General features: G+C 36.0%; 2 protein-coding genes, 2 long non-coding RNA genes and 1 other non-coding gene across 8 annotated transcripts; 4 read left to right on the top strand and 1 right to left on the bottom strand.

The window, feature by feature from the left end:
* The first annotated feature begins 281 nt into the window (after window positions 1–281).
* TRNAL-AAG (transfer RNA leucine (anticodon AAG)) lies at window positions 282–362 on the top strand. Its single transcript has one exon. It is a non-coding gene; the product is annotated as a tRNA-Leu (tRNA).
* Window positions 363–1,306: 944 nt separating this feature from the next.
* On the bottom strand, window positions 1,307–5,092 carry LOC133858402 (alpha-ketoglutarate-dependent dioxygenase alkB). 3 transcript variants are annotated; one of them, XR_009898513.1, is made up of 8 exons: window positions 4,832–5,092; window positions 4,588–4,739; window positions 3,705–4,063; window positions 2,873–3,011; window positions 2,682–2,748; window positions 2,440–2,561; window positions 1,994–2,060; window positions 1,843–1,882 (listed from the first exon to the last, which is right to left on the bottom strand). XR_009898513.1 is itself a non-coding variant. In XM_062293868.1 (7 exons), exons 1-7 carry the CDS (start codon window positions 4,936–4,938, stop codon window positions 1,631–1,633), a joined length of 1,086 nt encoding a protein of 361 aa, XP_062149852.1. In that variant the 5' UTR covers window positions 4,939–5,092; the 3' UTR covers window positions 1,307–1,630. The 3 variants fall into 3 exon arrangements, 2 of the variants coding, with proteins under 2 accessions (XP_062149852.1, XP_062149853.1); XM_062293868.1 differs by lacking the exons at window positions 1,843–1,882; window positions 1,994–2,060 and adding an exon at window positions 1,307–1,770; XM_062293869.1 differs by lacking the exon at window positions 1,994–2,060 and having other exon boundaries at window positions 1,748–1,882.
* Window positions 5,093–7,261: 2,169 nt separating this feature from the next.
* On the top strand, window positions 7,262–11,510 carry LOC133858406 (uncharacterized). 2 transcript variants are annotated; one of them, XM_062293874.1, is made up of 5 exons: window positions 7,262–7,643; window positions 7,906–8,012; window positions 8,420–8,533; window positions 10,891–10,974; window positions 11,171–11,510. In XM_062293874.1, the coding sequence occupies exons 1-5, from the start codon at window positions 7,385–7,387 to the stop codon at window positions 11,225–11,227; spliced, it is 621 nt and encodes a 206-aa protein (XP_062149858.1). In that variant the 5' UTR covers window positions 7,262–7,384; the 3' UTR covers window positions 11,228–11,510. The 2 variants fall into 2 exon arrangements, with proteins under 2 accessions (XP_062149858.1, XP_062149859.1); XM_062293875.1 differs by having other exon boundaries at window positions 7,268–7,643; window positions 7,909–8,012.
* Window positions 11,511–12,666: 1,156 nt separating this feature from the next.
* On the top strand, window positions 12,667–14,208 carry LOC133866380 (uncharacterized). The gene is made up of 3 exons (XR_009899866.1): window positions 12,667–13,012; window positions 13,319–13,370; window positions 14,102–14,208. It is a non-coding gene; the product is annotated as an uncharacterized LOC133866380 (long non-coding RNA).
* Window positions 14,209–14,217: 9 nt separating this feature from the next.
* LOC133866387 (uncharacterized) lies at window positions 14,218–15,257 on the top strand. Its single transcript, XR_009899869.1, has 2 exons — window positions 14,218–14,412; window positions 15,008–15,257. It is a non-coding gene; the product is annotated as an uncharacterized LOC133866387 (long non-coding RNA).
* Window positions 15,258–16,090: the final 833 nt, after the last annotated feature.

Genomic DNA, 16,090 nt, shown 5'->3' with positions numbered 1-16,090 from the left:
TATTCGTTCACCAAGTAAACAAAGTCCGTTAGTAGATTACAACACAAATGATATTTAGAGGTTGTCTTACTATTTATATGACATGGCAAACTAACGGATTATGTTAACTTGATGGATGAAAAACGGGTTTAGAGAGTGATTCATAATTATAGTTTACCACAAAGACCTTCCATAAACTTTTTGTATCACAAGAAGTTATTCGTAATTTAGGTCAATCCTAAAGATCAGTGGTGCAATTATCCCTTATTTGTTTATCAACTTAAGATTTTGAGCAACACAAAGTGGAGATGGCCGAGTTGGTCTAAGGCGCCAGATTAAGGTTCTGGTCCGAAAGGGCGTGGGTTCAAATCCCACTCTCCACAATTGTTTTACTACTAGTCTACTACCAAGTTTACCAACTGACCAAAGCCCGTAAGAACTAAGAACAGCTCATTTCTGGATATACAGCAATCTTTTTTCTTTTCTTTTTTTTCAGTTAAAAATAACTTGAGAATTCTGTTTGTGCAAATTTATGGAAAATTCAAAACACAGGGCCCATTTACTTTCATACATGAGAGATGCTTCCTTCAAAGAATTCCCTAAAAAGCAGATGAAATTTTCGAGGGAAAGTACGAAAGAGATTTATGAAGAGATCTCTCATTTCCCATTCGTCTTGGAGCTGCAAAAGCAACCATGAAAATTGGAGAGCAGAACTAATCCAAACAACTCCATCAACTCAATCCCTTTTCTTCTCTTTGGTCGTTTCCAATAAGCAATTGAAGAACCTATGAACTTAAGGGCTGCTACTAACAAGCCCACTCACCATGGCAGCAAGGTTCAGCGTTTGTGTATTCGTGACGAGGTTCAATGGGTAGATGCAGAGATTAGACTAAGCATTGTAAAAATGAGTAATGTTATATACTACATTTTTATCTCACAATTATTTCATTATATTGATGTGACTTGATATAAGAATTGATTAAAACTGCCGTATCAATATTATGAAATAATAGTAAGATAAAAATACAATTTCTAGCATTATTCAATAAAAATTGATCAAAAACTACTTGCATCCGAAGACTAGCCATTTTAGCTAAAAAGCTAACAGCTACAGTGATCAACAATTTTGTGAAGCACTGCACACTCAAAAAATTAAAAGAAATTATTTCTTTCTTCATCCATTCTCCTCCCATTTGATGAAAGTAGAAAAAGAATAAAGAGAGAATAGTTAAATGAATTTAGGGTTAAGTTTTCAAGTCTGAGATTTAGGGTTTAGGGACTTGATTTGGCTCGATAGTAACAGTTAACCAAGCTTCAAAATACTATGAGAATAATGCTATGTAATTATTAAAGTGTGGTCTGATCAATATGATCATCAAAACCCCAAAAAGGGCACATAAAATTCTCACATCTAATTGCATGAACTGAGTCTGATTCCTGGCCGCTATTTTGCTTTCTAACCGCTTCTCTCCGTTCTTTTTATTTATTTTTTCTTCTGGTGCCCACAGTTTGAAACATTTCGGTCCAAAATCGAGTTCATGAACAGATCGTCTTGCACACAACTTGTCTACACCTTCGCCTCAAGCGTCAGTTGTCACTCTAAAAATTCTATATTTTAAGAACAAAATTTGGTGGAGAAACAATAACAAACTCAAAAGACTTGTCTGATATTTATGTTGATTCTTGAAGTTCTGATATATTCTAAGAAACAAATATCATCTTCAACTGAAAATTGCGACTCAAACGGGTTGATTTCAGCATGTTCTTTGTCTGTGAAGATTCTGGGCACGCCTGTAACAAAAGAAACCAAAACAAATTTATGGGAATTAATTATCATAGAACTAAATTAAACTGCATTTTCAAAGAGGATTTTCGGTGCACGAATAAGCTTTGCTCCTCCCCCCTACAAAGACAGGATGACGGTATCGATTTAAAATCCATGGAGTGCGTGTAAAAATGGATGAGATAACAAAGATTATGAACCAATGAGCTTTGCATAGGAAATATGATTTACTTAAATCTCTCCGCTTCCTGACAGTAATGTACAGCTTCTTTTGAGGCTTCTGAATATCAGGAGGGTTCTGTTGGAAATATGATTTACTTACAAGGATTCCTTGTACATCAGTTATGGATTTATAGATGATGAAATCATTAACTAATCTAAATAGATCTTTTATGAAGGCATTTAAACCTAATTGATACCGTTACTTTGGAACATAGGTAGCATAGATTGTACTAGTAGAATACAAGGATTACAAGTCTTTATAATGATCCATTTCTGATTGTTTGCAAAAATTAAATCACTATCGCACTCCTAAACTGATTAACAATCCCCTTGAAAATATGCATTGAATTGAAGGAAACCAGGAGATGTTAAGAATTTCAAAAGAGATAAAAGAAACAAACATCATCCGTATATACTCCAAACAAAGAGTACGCTAGCTGAAAGTTTACACTTACCATGAAAGCATTCCCTTGCCTCTCCAGCCATAAGAACAATATCACCACTCCGAAGGAACATTGCTAACGGAGGATCCTCTCTAGACTTTCCTCCCAAAAGGAAAATAGCTTTGCAGCCCAAACTGAGGAAACAAGAGAGATAGAATCAGGTCCTAACATGGTCTTGGCTCCATTTGTTTGTATTTTTGTAAGAGCAAAGCACAAAGGGGGGGAAAAAAAGAAAAGGAGGAATTGAAAGATACCTCAAGCTTATGATAGGTTTACTCCAGTCAGCTTCCATGTCATCAAGGTGGCCCCCAAGTGTATCAGCTGAGCACAAAAAAAAATGACAAAAAAATGATTTTGTTTTTTCAATCTTAACACTATAGAAAGAAATAATGTTACAATTTAAAACACTATACAATCAGTGAACAAAATTTTGTCTTAAGTGTACCCATCCCAAAGTAGTTGACTATTGCTGCTTCTGGATGGAATTCTTCCCCCTTAGGCATTGCAGGTGCAGCCATTCTTTTAGCCAGGTGACAGAGGGCATCAGGGATCTTGTTATGTGGCAGAGAGACGTTGTAGTTCCGCTACATCAAGAACATAAAAAGGTTTAGAAATTCACTGAAAAATTACTAACTTTACCACCTGAACAAGTTGGCATCTCATAGTGAAATCTGCATGCTATGTCATGAAACATGTATAAAACTTGGTGCATATCTTCTTCGAGGCTAAATGTTATATATAACAAATTGACAAACATTAAATGCACTATACAGTTAAACTTTGGTTTTAAACATAACTTGCTAAACTTAGAGCTACTACCTTTATGCACCAGTTATGTTAATTCTACATGAAAGAGATAGGTCTATAATTTTCCATACGAAATAACAAGATACACCAAATGAATACAAATAAATTTACATTGGTGATTGCTCAGCCTAAACAAGATACCCATACTTGTCCCTATACAGTTATAAACAAGCATGGCGCACATGCTTCATAAAAGGTGATTAGTGGAGTCTATGCTTCTGGACCACACGTAAGCAGGACCAGCACAGATGAAGGACCCTTTAGAGCAAAGTTTTGACCAGACTAATTCTGACAGAGATGACTTATGAATGGAATTTCATCTGCATATTCTATTATAGTTAAAATGCAAGTTCCTGGCACATTCTTGGATGGCAAATCCATTTCTAGAGCTCAGGTCATATTCATAGCAATGTGCATGGGCAGAGGGTAAAACACAGAAAACTTAACAAAAAAAATGGATCAACACATACCTTGGACCAGTCAAATTGCAAGCCAAGGGTGCTCCAACGCAACTTCTGCAAAAGAACAGAGGCCAAAATTGATTTGCACGCGTTCCCCCTTGAAGACTCTTCATGTTTTTCACAAAACTTCCATCTATGGACATCCCCATTGCTGATGGAAGGATTACATTTGGACTCCAAACTAGTGGGAACACTCGCTTCTTCAACCAAGACTTTCTTTTCTTTTGCAGCAACAAACAAGTCATTTACCGGCCCATAAAACGCATCGTGATTTGTTCTGTTTGGAGGCTGAGGGAAAGTGGTTAAGCTCTCCCTTATCCATTGGCACTGTTCTTCTATACTCAACACTTCAGGAATGAAGTAAAACCCTGCATTGTAAAAGACAATGTAATGCTTTCTGGAGGGGAAAAAAAAAAGAAGACTAACTATAAGAATGGACAGACGTTTGCCTTTATTACAAGATTCCAGCCATTAGAATCTCTCTAAAACTCCAATTGATAAGAAAAACACTTTTAATGCAAATTGGCAGAAGTAATCAAATAAAAGTACAAAATCAACATCCGTAGACCATCAACTCCTATAAATGTGAAATTACGAAACTCAGATATGGAGAAAAAAAATCAGCTGATATTTTGGTTGAAACTTGAAACATATATCGAAAACTTTGCTTTATGCTATGTCTCGGTGAAAAAATAACAAAGCAACTCTTCAATGCAGATTAAAGAAAGCTAGAAACGCACTACGCCGCAGTTATTTTCACTAAGCACCTATGGAATATATTGTGACATTGACATTCAATTCAGTCACCATACAACGCACCGATCACAATCCAGAACAATTTGCATAACTTCTACACTAAAACAATAATTCATAAAAATGAAAAAATTGATACCAGGGCGACTTTCCAAGCAGAACAGGGGACGATCGAAATCGCTATGAAGAGCGACGATTCCTGGAGGAAGGTCACCGTTCTGACGGTAAGATTCTAGAATGGACTTGAAATCGAGGACCTCCGATAAATCCACTTGTTTTGGTTGTCTTCTCCTGAGAGAAATGCTCACAGAACGTGAACCAACTGTTTGCAAAGCAAATAAAAGAAGAGAGAATTCACGATGAGATAGACAGAATTTAAGTACTTTTTGGAGGATTTGGAACTGTCGTCGTAGTATAGCTTGTACTTCTTCTCGGCTTTTCTGAACGCTGTTCGCTCAGAGTCGTCGGGGACATTCGCCGATCCGTACATTTCACCGAGTCCTATCCGCCGGTAATAGTTAAATCGGAATCCAACGGACGAATCGATTGCAAAGGTTTTAGGACTAGGGTTTCATCACTGCCGGTCCATTTTACCCCTGCACTTTCCGGATACGAACCGGATCTTGGCGTGAGCAAATCCGATAAGATAGTTAGTATTCTTCTTCTTCTTCTTCTTCTTCTTTTATTTTTTTATTTTTTTATTTTTTTATTTTTTATTTTCCATAAAAATTATTTTTGGAAGTTCTCTGTACTTAAATGTAACTAAAAATTATTAAGGAAAGTATTTTTTTTTTTTTTTTTATAAGTAAATCAGAAAAAACGAACTATATATACCAAACATTAAAACAACAAAAACCATTAAAAAAAAAAAAAAACCAAATACAAACAATTCAACAAAAAAAAACCCAATTTAGACGGACAACAAGTACGTCACTGCTCCAAAGGGACACTTCAAAGGTGGAAGTCAAGCAGGACTGCAACCAAAACAAAGTTGGTGGTTGATGCCCTGTATGGAGATTGAAAGTTAACAAGAGAGCCTCATATAATTTAGTTCTTGACCAACTTTCGAGAGATCTAGAGAGACAAAGATTTAAAAAAAAAAAAAAAAAAAAGGAGCCGTGGATATGCTATAAAAGACCCATAATAGCGGTAGCGGTGTAGCTCGCACGGCGGACGCACCAAGGAAACGTGTATAATACATCGGCTGGAACATGAGCCATAGGGTAAAAGATGGATTAGGATCCCCTCAAATTTTTTGCCCGAATTTGATACAATTTGGGCAGGTTGTTGTGAGTAAGCATTTATGAGATTCACCTGACCGGATAAGCAGTTGGGCAGCCCAACTTTTATTTGGTCAGGTGGGTCTCATAAATGCTCACTCACAACTACCTGCCCCAATTGTATCAAATTCGGGCAAAAAATTTGAGGGGATTCTAATTCGTAAAAGATAGCATTCCCTTGGGCCTTGAACGCAGAGAAAAAAGTGGATGGATGGATGAGTGTAATTCTAAATATACATTAACTTTTTATTAAATGTTTATAAAAAAAATGTGATGAGTTTTAAAATTATCATTTGATGAATTATACACCTAATGATAATTTTAAAAGACACATTATTTTTTATTTTTATAAACAGTTAAAGCACATTTAAAATTACTGAATAGATGTAGATCTAATTTTTAAAGAGAACATATGACTTGTCCATAACTTCCCATTTGGCCATTGGGATGTTTGATCACCACAACCCAATTATTAAGATGGTTTAGCCACCCTAACGGCCATCTACAAGCCACCCTAACGGCCGCCTATATGGGTTATACACTTAGGGTCCGTTTGGGTTTGCGATTTTAAAAAGTGCGATTTAAAATAACGATTTTAAAATGTGCGATTTGAAAAAAGTGATTTTTAAAAACGCAGTTAAGCGTTTGGCAAAATCGCAGTTTAGCCTTTAAAATCGCGAATTTACCTTTAAAATTCTGCGTTTTCAAAAAAGCACCATCTTATCTGCGATTTAAAAAAGTAGATTTTCTGCGTTTTCAAATCGCAATTTTTAAAAACGCAGTTCCCAAACAATCTATGTTCTGCGATTTGGTTTAAAATCGCACTTATTGTCTACGAAATCGCAATCCCAAACGCACCCTTATACATGGTGTAAGGCACCCCTATCTTCTATATTTTTTATGTCGTCACGTTCTACATCATTCATTTAAAATGAATATTCCATATTAAAATGAGCTGCCCATATTAAAGTTATTATATCGTGTCCGGCATGTAAAGTATTGCAATTATCTTAATCCTATTTTTTCCAAACTCCTTATTAATCCTCTGTACCATTATCATTTATCACCACCAAATTTTATCTCAACAGCGCTACATCTTAGCATTTTTTTTTTTAATTAATAAATAACCTAGAACTAAAAAGTTAATTTTAAGTTTTTAATCAAATAACATATATAAAAAAAAAATCCTCCATCAAAAATATTTCGCTAAAAAAAAGAAAGAAAGAAATCTGCCTTTGTAGAAAATTACAAATGGACCCATATTCTGTTTTCATTTTAATCCGGCGCAGTTGTAATGACGATTTAAGACTTTTAACACAATAAACGATTTGCTTAGAAGAAAAGAAAAGAAAAAAAAAACAGACACACAATAAAACGATTATGTGGAAAGTGATTTGAGCGCTCCCTTCCGTTATTGCCACAAAATGAAATTACTGAAAAGACAATAAAATCCTGAACACTAACCATCAATCTTGCTTGGCCCTTTAGACATTTACTCGTATCTCAAACTCCAAGTAGAAGCGAGAGTGTCCATATCACTGAGAAAAAAATCCGTTTTTTTTCCCTTTTTTTCTTTTCGGTTTCGAGACATTTTATATTGAAGACAGAGCACAAAAAAAGGCTCCAACACTTTGCAATCAAAGAGGAGCAGCAGAAATGGCGTGCGGGACCGCTTTGCGTTTCGTCTTATTAGCACAACCGTGGCTACCCGTTCGTCTCAACCAGAACTCCGCTTGCGCTTCATTGAGAACCAGTGGTTCTTCTACGCCCTGGTTGAGCGGCAAATTACGGACCCTTAGGGCCCGAGATTTTCACACGGCGAAACGAACTCAACTCAACTGCTCTCACAACGAAACCCCACCGTCTCAGGACGAGCAAGGCCCGCCTCAAGAAGCTGTTCTCAAAGCTATTTCAGGTTCGCCCAAATAGGATTATTATTATTATTTTTTTAATTGGTTTATTATTATTATTATTATTATTATTGTTGGTATTGGAAGCAGTGGTGTCTAAATAGAAACGAAGGTTCTCCCTAAACGATGTCGTAGTGTGTTGTCTTCGACTTGTTCGTATATTTTTATTTCGTTTTCTTAATTTTTTATAATATACACACATGCTTATCACATAGCGTGTATATATGTTCTGCGTATTGATTTGTTAATTGTGGTTGGAATTGGAAGCAGAGGTGTCTAAGACGGAAGGGAGAGTTGGTCAAACCACAAATGTGGTTATTGGTGGCACCGTAACCGACGATTCAACCAATGAATGGCTCGCTTTGGATCAGAAGGTATGCTATGAATTAGCTCAAAAGTAGTTAGGTTATGTGCTATGTATCACAACCTGTTATTGGACATGTAATTCTGTGGTGAAAGAGTTTAAGACAGGAGTGCTGGTAGGATAGTGCAGCTTTTACTACCAAGTCCTTTACAAACTGTCATACAATTAAAATTTACCAGTCTAATTATATTGCTTAATTTTCTCATCCTTTAAGATGCTGTAATGATAGTCTGTAATGGGGTTGTTGTAAAAGATTGTTCAAGTTCTGAATTTGTAGGAATAAGATTATTTAAATGAATTGATTGGGGCCCGAAGCTATTCCATTTGTGGTTAAGAATGAGTGGTCTACTTGTGGTTAATTTTGATTGCAATCCTGTAATCCTCAGGAAAGTAACGGTGGTATCTTTGTTTTAAAAGGTAAACTCATACCCAACAGTGCGAGGGTTTACAGCGATTGGAACTGGTGGCGATGATTTTGTGCAAGCTATGATTGTCGCCGTTGAGTCTGTGCTTCAACAACCAATCCCTGAGGTAGTTATCCCTTGTGTTTGCTGTGAATTAATTTTATTGATAAGATGTTTAGAAGTTGATGCTTTTGTTGAATGCAAGCATTTTGTGGTTCATGTGGTTGGTTAATTCTTATAAAAATTTTGGTGCTACTTTTCGTTCATAAAATTTTGGTTATAGTATTTAAATCAGAGAAAATTTTAAAGTTCTAGTGATTGAATCTTTTTAGATTTGTATTTCACGTGTTAAAATAATTTCTAGGTATTAAACTCTTCCATTCAGTTTTGCGTAAGTGCTAGGCATATACTAAAATACCATATAGTAGAAGTTTGGTAAGATGCCGAGGAACAATCGTCAATCAAGTTTCTTACCCCAAAATTGAATGAATCTGTGTGCAAAGTAAGAATCTAGGTTGCATATGACAGTATTTGCAGACTGCTAACTATTGTCCATGAGAACACAATAAAATGTGCCATAGTGGCGTGGAATTACGCTGGATCAGCATGTTGTGTTTGAGTTTAATAGGGAACTTCCACGCTTTTGTGTATCTAGATTAGGTAAACAAATTTTTTCATAAGAAGTTAATTTAGGGGGGACAATGTGATGTTGCATTATTTCTTGGTAAGAAACCTGATATAACATTCAACTTGAAACTGAAAGATCAATGTTGAAAAGAAGAGATGAAAACTTATAAGAGAGTTTAGCATTGTAATTGTGATATTTGCTATCATGGTTTTCCTCTCAAATTTTTATGGGGGCACTGGGGAGAAATGAAGTGTTATAAGCTTCCACAAGTTAGAAAACCTTGATGGAGAATTTAATGATTAATGCGGTAGGTTCTTGGAATAGCGTTTGCTTGTTTGATTGATTTATAGTAGTATGAACTTTTTTGAAGGTGTGTTTGCTAGTATTAGAGTCATAGACAGGAGAGTATAGTAGTTTAGTAGTATATCATGTTTGATGTGTTACGGACTTCTGTCAAGGGTGATATTGTAGATAGAATTACTTCAATTCATTGTGTTCGAATTATGTGGTTTTGGTTTATTAAAGTTGACATTTGAGAGGGGTAACACAAAAATAAAATGCTAATGGGATACTATATGATTGGGTTTAGACGATGATGAGTCAGATGAAAGCCAAGTAACATTGATGTACTCGCTAGTTGAGATGGGTTGATTGTTGAATCCCAACAGTCAAGGAATTCCAAGAAGACCATATCTATTATGTCTCTACCACTTGTTGTATGTAGAAAGTTGATGCCAAAGTAGTCTTTGGTCCCATGGAGATATAGACTTCATAATAGCATTTGAGCAGCACTTATGAATCAAACAATATACAACAACTAGACAGCACTTTTTATTGGCTAAACATTAGGAAATGTGGACAAGCAAATTATCTTCCATCAAGTGACATTGCTAAGTAAGGATTTTAAAAACGTATCATTGGGCCAATGAAGATAGGACTGCAAATGTGTGCTCAAATAGGGACTGGGAATAACTGCAACTTATGATAAGGAGGGAATATTGATCAATATGATATATGGCCGTACAGGAAAATTCAGTCATGACTCTAAATCTGCCAAATGTAAGAATGTTGTTCCAATTGAAGGCTCTTAACGGGGGAAACTGGAAGACTAAGAAGAAGAGCACAGATTACATTGGAAAAGATTTGGAACTTATGCTAATGTGCGGATGGGATTTGTAATGCCATAGCAAGTAGTTTGGCTATCTTTGCAAACTGAATAGAAACAAACCTAGCTTACAGTCCTGAATTATGCTGCCGTGAATCTCTTTAACATCCTTATCGAATTTGTTTTCACGGAGTCAAGAACAAGGGTCATCTGCTTAATCATTCTTTATGAATATGCCTTAATTTATGGGCAATAAAGTTTTAGCCATTAACTAGGTTGCAAGTCCAGTGATTGAGGCTGCAGCCTGTTTAGAGAACATTTTTAAGGTTGTCTCGAGATAATAGGTTCATATTATGGTGTTATTATGGGATGTATTTGAAGCCCAGGAAAAAGAAAAAGAAAAAGAAAGAGGATATGTTCTAATTTTGCTTTTCTTACTTTAATCTTCAGTCCCTAGGCTTGATGAGATACCTGATATATGTAGAGATTTTTTTTTTTTTTTTTTTTTTTTTAACAACTTGATCAGCTTAGTGCATGATGGATTTCATTTTACTCCCAAAGTTTGCCTCAATTAAGATGCTAATGTATTCAAGTTCCTGAGTTTTGTTGTGTTCTTTGAAAAGTAGTGTGCCCATTTCAGAGTAATATAGATCATTCTTGAAGTATAATTTCTGATGTGTGTTTTGACAGCTTATCAAGAGCTAAAACACATTAAGAAAATACTCATCTCACAACATCATGTTTTAAACAGGGTCGGGTGAAGCAGAAAGTGTCATCAAGAGGCAAATATGTATCCGTGAACATTGGACCCGTTCAAGTCGTTTCGAGTGAGCAGGTCTCTCTCTCTCTCTCTCATGCAGACATATTAACCCAAACCAGATATCAGTGAAATTTCTTCTCTCTCTAGAAGGAAATGACATGCATTACTTTGAAATCCACATGGACAGAACACTAGTGTAGATAACTAGGCGAACCAATATGGTTTATATCTTGTGTTCGTGTTTGTTAACATGAAAATTATTGTACTCCAGGTCCAAGCTGTATACAATGCCATGAGGAGAGATGAACGGATGAAGTACTTTTTGTAGCGTGGTGATCATTTCAATTTTGTATAGATTGCTGATTATCTATGGCTGTATGATTGCGCCATCGATCTTCAGTTTCTTTTGTTATCTTTGCATGTTAGCCTGGTATGTTCTAACCCATGATATCATTGTAGGCGAGGAAAATGATAGTTCAAAATTAATCTACTGTATATGCTCAAGATTTATTTATTAATCATAAAAGAAGTCATCAAATATCCTATTTTCTTTGTAATTCGTGTATAAAGACGCCATGTCTATTGATGAACACTGTATCAAGCTTGTGAAATTCGTTGCTCTCTCTTTTTAGGTTTAAGTAGGCTCTAGGCACGCACGGATTTGCAAGAGTTGTTTGGGTGCATTAGATCTGTTAATTTCGCTGCTGCTCGTTTCAGCTGTAGTGGACTTCTTAGCATGTAGATTAAGATTAAACTATTTTTTACTCGAAAGGACTTCTTAATATGAAATGTTGCCGAGATGCCTTTTCAACAAAATTTCAATTATGTAATTATGTTGAGTCATTGTTGGTGGTCCAAATGTTCAATTATACTGCCTGTGACACCGAGGAATACGTCAATGAGTTGCAACGAATGTGCCCAGCATAGCACTTTTGGTAGCTAGGGTTGCCGACAAAACAAGCTATGCCTTAAACCCTTACACGCTCAAATAAACTTGGGTTCAATGGTATAAACTTGATTGCTTAACAAGCCAAACTTGATTTGGAGAGACTGAGATTTTGTTTGTAGGTTATTGTAGATATTTTGGGGTAAACGATAACCTCATGAAGAACAGCATATAAGGAGTTGCTGGTTCCTATAAAATCTGCAAAATTCATTCTAAAGGTTTTTCAGAAGTTGTAGCGCCCCATGAGCTTGTACGGTTGTACCCATCTTATTCTTTGGTATCAGATCATCTGCAAATCTTAAAATTGAAATAGTTCCTTTAATATGAATAATTACAGTATTGTTACGCCATCTATTGAAAAAAAATAAAAAAATAAATAAGTTTAAAAAAGCACTTCTCATGCATGAGCGAGTGACCGGACCATCCCAATACTTGCCCTATTTGTGGTTGTTGGCCCCAAAAGCAATTTTTTAAACTTTTTGGCTGAAAAATAGATGATATGCCAAAATTGTGACCGTCGGCTAAAATCAACAATCACGATTTTAAGAAATGAAGATTTAGGTAGAAGCGTTTTGTAGTTTGTCACTAGCTGTTATGTAGAGGGTTCTTTTTTTTTTTTTGGGTTCTTCTTTTGTAATTACGTTGAGATAGTTACTTGGTTAGAACCCGTAGTGAGACTGATAGTGGTTGGAAAATGCTGCCAATATGGCTTCTAGGACAAACCTCCATATCCATAACGTGCCTCGAGAGCTGGACCATTTTAATGCACTAACAGTCTTCATATACTCTCATTGTGGCGCAGTGGCACCTTCAAATTGGCAATTATCCGAAGCGCTCTGAATCAGCAAGCGGAGAAATGCTAAACATGAGACTTTCTTTGGTCTCATGTCCGTCCCTTTCCAGCGTGGGACTGCCATTTTATTAAAAAAATAAAATAATTTTACATTTTTCTACTTTGACAGACCTAGACCTGCGTTTTCAACATTTTTCCCCAAAATTTTCCCCATTTTCTCCCTCAAAAATCTCCTTCCCCCATTTTTCGGCTGATCTCCCCCATTTTCGGCAGATCTCTTCCCTTTTCTGGCGCCGACCGAAAATCTGCCCATATCCACTGCCGACCGAGCTCCCCCTATTTCCAGTGTCAACTGATCTCAAACCGTCTCCAACGTCTCCACTTGCTTCTCTAACTGGTTTGAGTACTATTCAGGTTTCTGAATGATGGGTTTGTGATGAAGTTTTGTTTTTATCTTTCAACTATTGGTTGAAAAGAACAAAATATTGCTTCTTCCGACAAGTTTCTTCTAATGTTTTATAACTTGGGTCTGACTTTGATAAGCAAGAGATTACTCGTCATTGTTCAAATGACATGGATCTATCTTCTTCATCTTTTAGTGTGTTGATCATGGTAGCAATTTAGTTTATGCTTGACCTTGCGTCGGGTGAATTGTTAACACATTTAATGGCCACTTGCAGCAAGGTCTCCACTTCCTTCTCCAAGGTCTTCACTTGCGCCTTCTGAAATTAGGTGATATTCTTGCTCAAATTTTTTTGGTGCTGCTGTGTAAGTAAAATAGAAGCTAGTTGTTAATTGTTTCCTTTTCCCCCTTTCTTGTCTTGTATTGTTGCAATTCTCTAATTCTTACTTCATTGACAGGTATAGAATTTTTGAAATGCATAAAAAGCCTATTAATCATGTCTTTTTTTTCTTTTTTTCTTTTTCCAAATAATGGTGTACTAACAGATTTATTTTCAAAGAATTTCCAAGCCATGAGTAAATCTGATGCTCAGTTGAAACTGTAGATGAATTTTTGTAGCTATACACTGTGGAGATAAGTGGACACCATAAGCTTTACTCCCCTTTAATATACTTGAAATCTTATCCTGTTTGTGTGCATTGGGTGCTACCTTTACAACTGCCTATGGTGGATGGCTGCTTTTTTTTTTATCTAACTATATCTTGCACATAAGTTGTTAATGTGAGTGAATGTTGCAACTCTCAAAATCTGTCTCACATTTTTTAAATTGATAAAAAAAAAAAAAAAAAAAAAAAAAAAAAAAAAAAAACCTTCATTTTTGAGGAAAATCTGTCCATTTGTAGCCTTTAAAATATCTCCAATTAATTATGCTATGTGGATCATGTATTAAGGTTTTTGTGAATCCTATGTACAAACAGAATCGTTAACTTTGTTACTATGCGTGAAAAAGTGGTTATTGAAGTTTTAATTCTGGCCATATAACAAGTTTCTTCTCGAATAGGAAAAATTGAAAGAGAAAAAACCTACATTGACGGAATCACTTACTCAAACTCTGCAAGCAATGCATAGGGTTGGATGCTTAAATCTTGTTGATATTATTGAAGGCAGGTTTTATTTTCTATTTCTTTCAAAACCACTTCTAGTATCTTCACTTGCATTGAATTCATCTTCTTTTAATTTTAAATATTTTTAGTTCTTTTTTATACAAATCTTACTTCTAACAATTGATTAAAGACTGCTAGTTTATTGTTCTTTAGGAGGTGGTTGCATGGAATAAATTGTTTTTCCTTAATGTTTCATTCTTGACACATGGTAAGTGGTAATTGTGAATTAATGTTGATTACAGTGATTGCTATTTTTATTGCAGAATGAAACAATGACATATAATCTCTTATCTAAACTAAACCGCAAAAACCGCAACACCCATATTACTGAAGTTCTTTCTTTAACATTCATTAATTCCCTACAAATAATCTCTAATCTAAACTAACACAATACCAGTAACACCAGCTGTTGATCTACAATAACTTGTGCTACCGAGCTAATATTTTGCTTCCTGATCCAATATGATTAATCTCTATTTAACACTGTTCTTGATTCTAACCTGTTTAGAGGCTGCACTATTACTATTTGATTTTTCAAAGTAGTTTTAGATCTAGTTTTGTAAAATTTAGAACTGTAAGTGCTTCCACTAACAATATAGTATGTACAAAATACAAGCAATTTACCCAACAATCATGCATGAAGAAACTTCAATTTATAGATGAACTGGAAAGAAATGTCCAAGCTTTGCAGGAAAGTCTTTCAGAAACTAAAATCCTCAACCTTAGAGTTGTCTAGTTGCTAGCATAAGATTTGACATTATCGGCCAATCTGATCTTACAGGCATATGGATATGAAGTTTCAGGTGCACTTGAATTTCTCGACCAGCAAATTCTTATATTGGGCATGGAAAGCAGGTTCCTCAAGCAACGGTTGGAAAGTTTATCTCGGGAGCAATTCATAAAACATCAATTTATATACTGAAAGGATGATCAAAGCTAGGCCTCCAAAGCCTCTTGTTCTTAAGAATACATTGGTCACAATTGTGCATGGTAAACATTGAAAATAGGTTTGTTTTGGTATTAGTCATAATTCGGTTCAGACATTTTGTCGAACACCTGGCGAGTATCTTCAAGAACCAAAAAAAGACAACAAAAAATTATCCTAACAAAACCTAGCAACGACCGGCCGTTGAGAGAGAGAGAGAGAGAGAGAAAAAACACAACAAAAATCCACAGTGGCCGACCGTGGAGAGAGAGAGAGAGAGAGAGAGAGAGAGGAGAAAAGTGAAAACTAGATGGAATTATAAAAATGCTGAAAAACTATAATCACAAGCATCACCGGTCCTGATATAACCTTTTGTATTCAACACAACACAAGCTTATGAAAACATACATTCCAAAGCAAATCTCAAAAATAAAATCGAAAGAACTAGCCCATGTATAAAATAGTAGGGTAGGTCATGCATCTACAAAAATGGGGGGAAATGGTGGTCGGCAGATCTCAGAGAGAAATGGGTCGTCGGTCTGAGAGAAAGTCTTGCCGGGACGATGTTGGTCAGAAGAGATGGAGATGGGTCATGGGTGCCGTTCGTTTGGGGTCGACGGTCTGCTGGGTCGCGGGTCGAGATCAATGGCCTGCAGTGGTCTAAGAGGGCCGGACGGTGTCGGCCGTTGGGCAGCAGTCGGTCAATGGGGGAGGGGATGGTGGAGAGGGGGAGATTTGGGAAATGGGGAAAATTTTGAAAATGAACCCTAAATGTCGACCCCTGGGTTTTCAACCTTTTCTTGTTAAAAGAAAAAAAAAAAAATGACACGTGGAAAAAGACGGAAGAGGGACGGAGAAAGGGCGCATGTGTAGAAGATCTCCAGGAAGTGCTATGTAAATGAAAACTTAACAATATGCTTGTAAATGAAAAATTCTTATGTACTATACATATTTACGTTTA

The sequence above is a fragment of the Alnus glutinosa genome, chromosome 1 (assembly GCF_958979055.1).
Source record: "Alnus glutinosa chromosome 1, dhAlnGlut1.1, whole genome shotgun sequence".
NCBI classification, from domain to species: domain Eukaryota; kingdom Viridiplantae; phylum Streptophyta; class Magnoliopsida; order Fagales; family Betulaceae; genus Alnus; species Alnus glutinosa.
The sequence above is the reverse complement of the archived record's forward strand: the minus strand, read 5'-3'. Positions and strand labels throughout refer to the sequence as shown.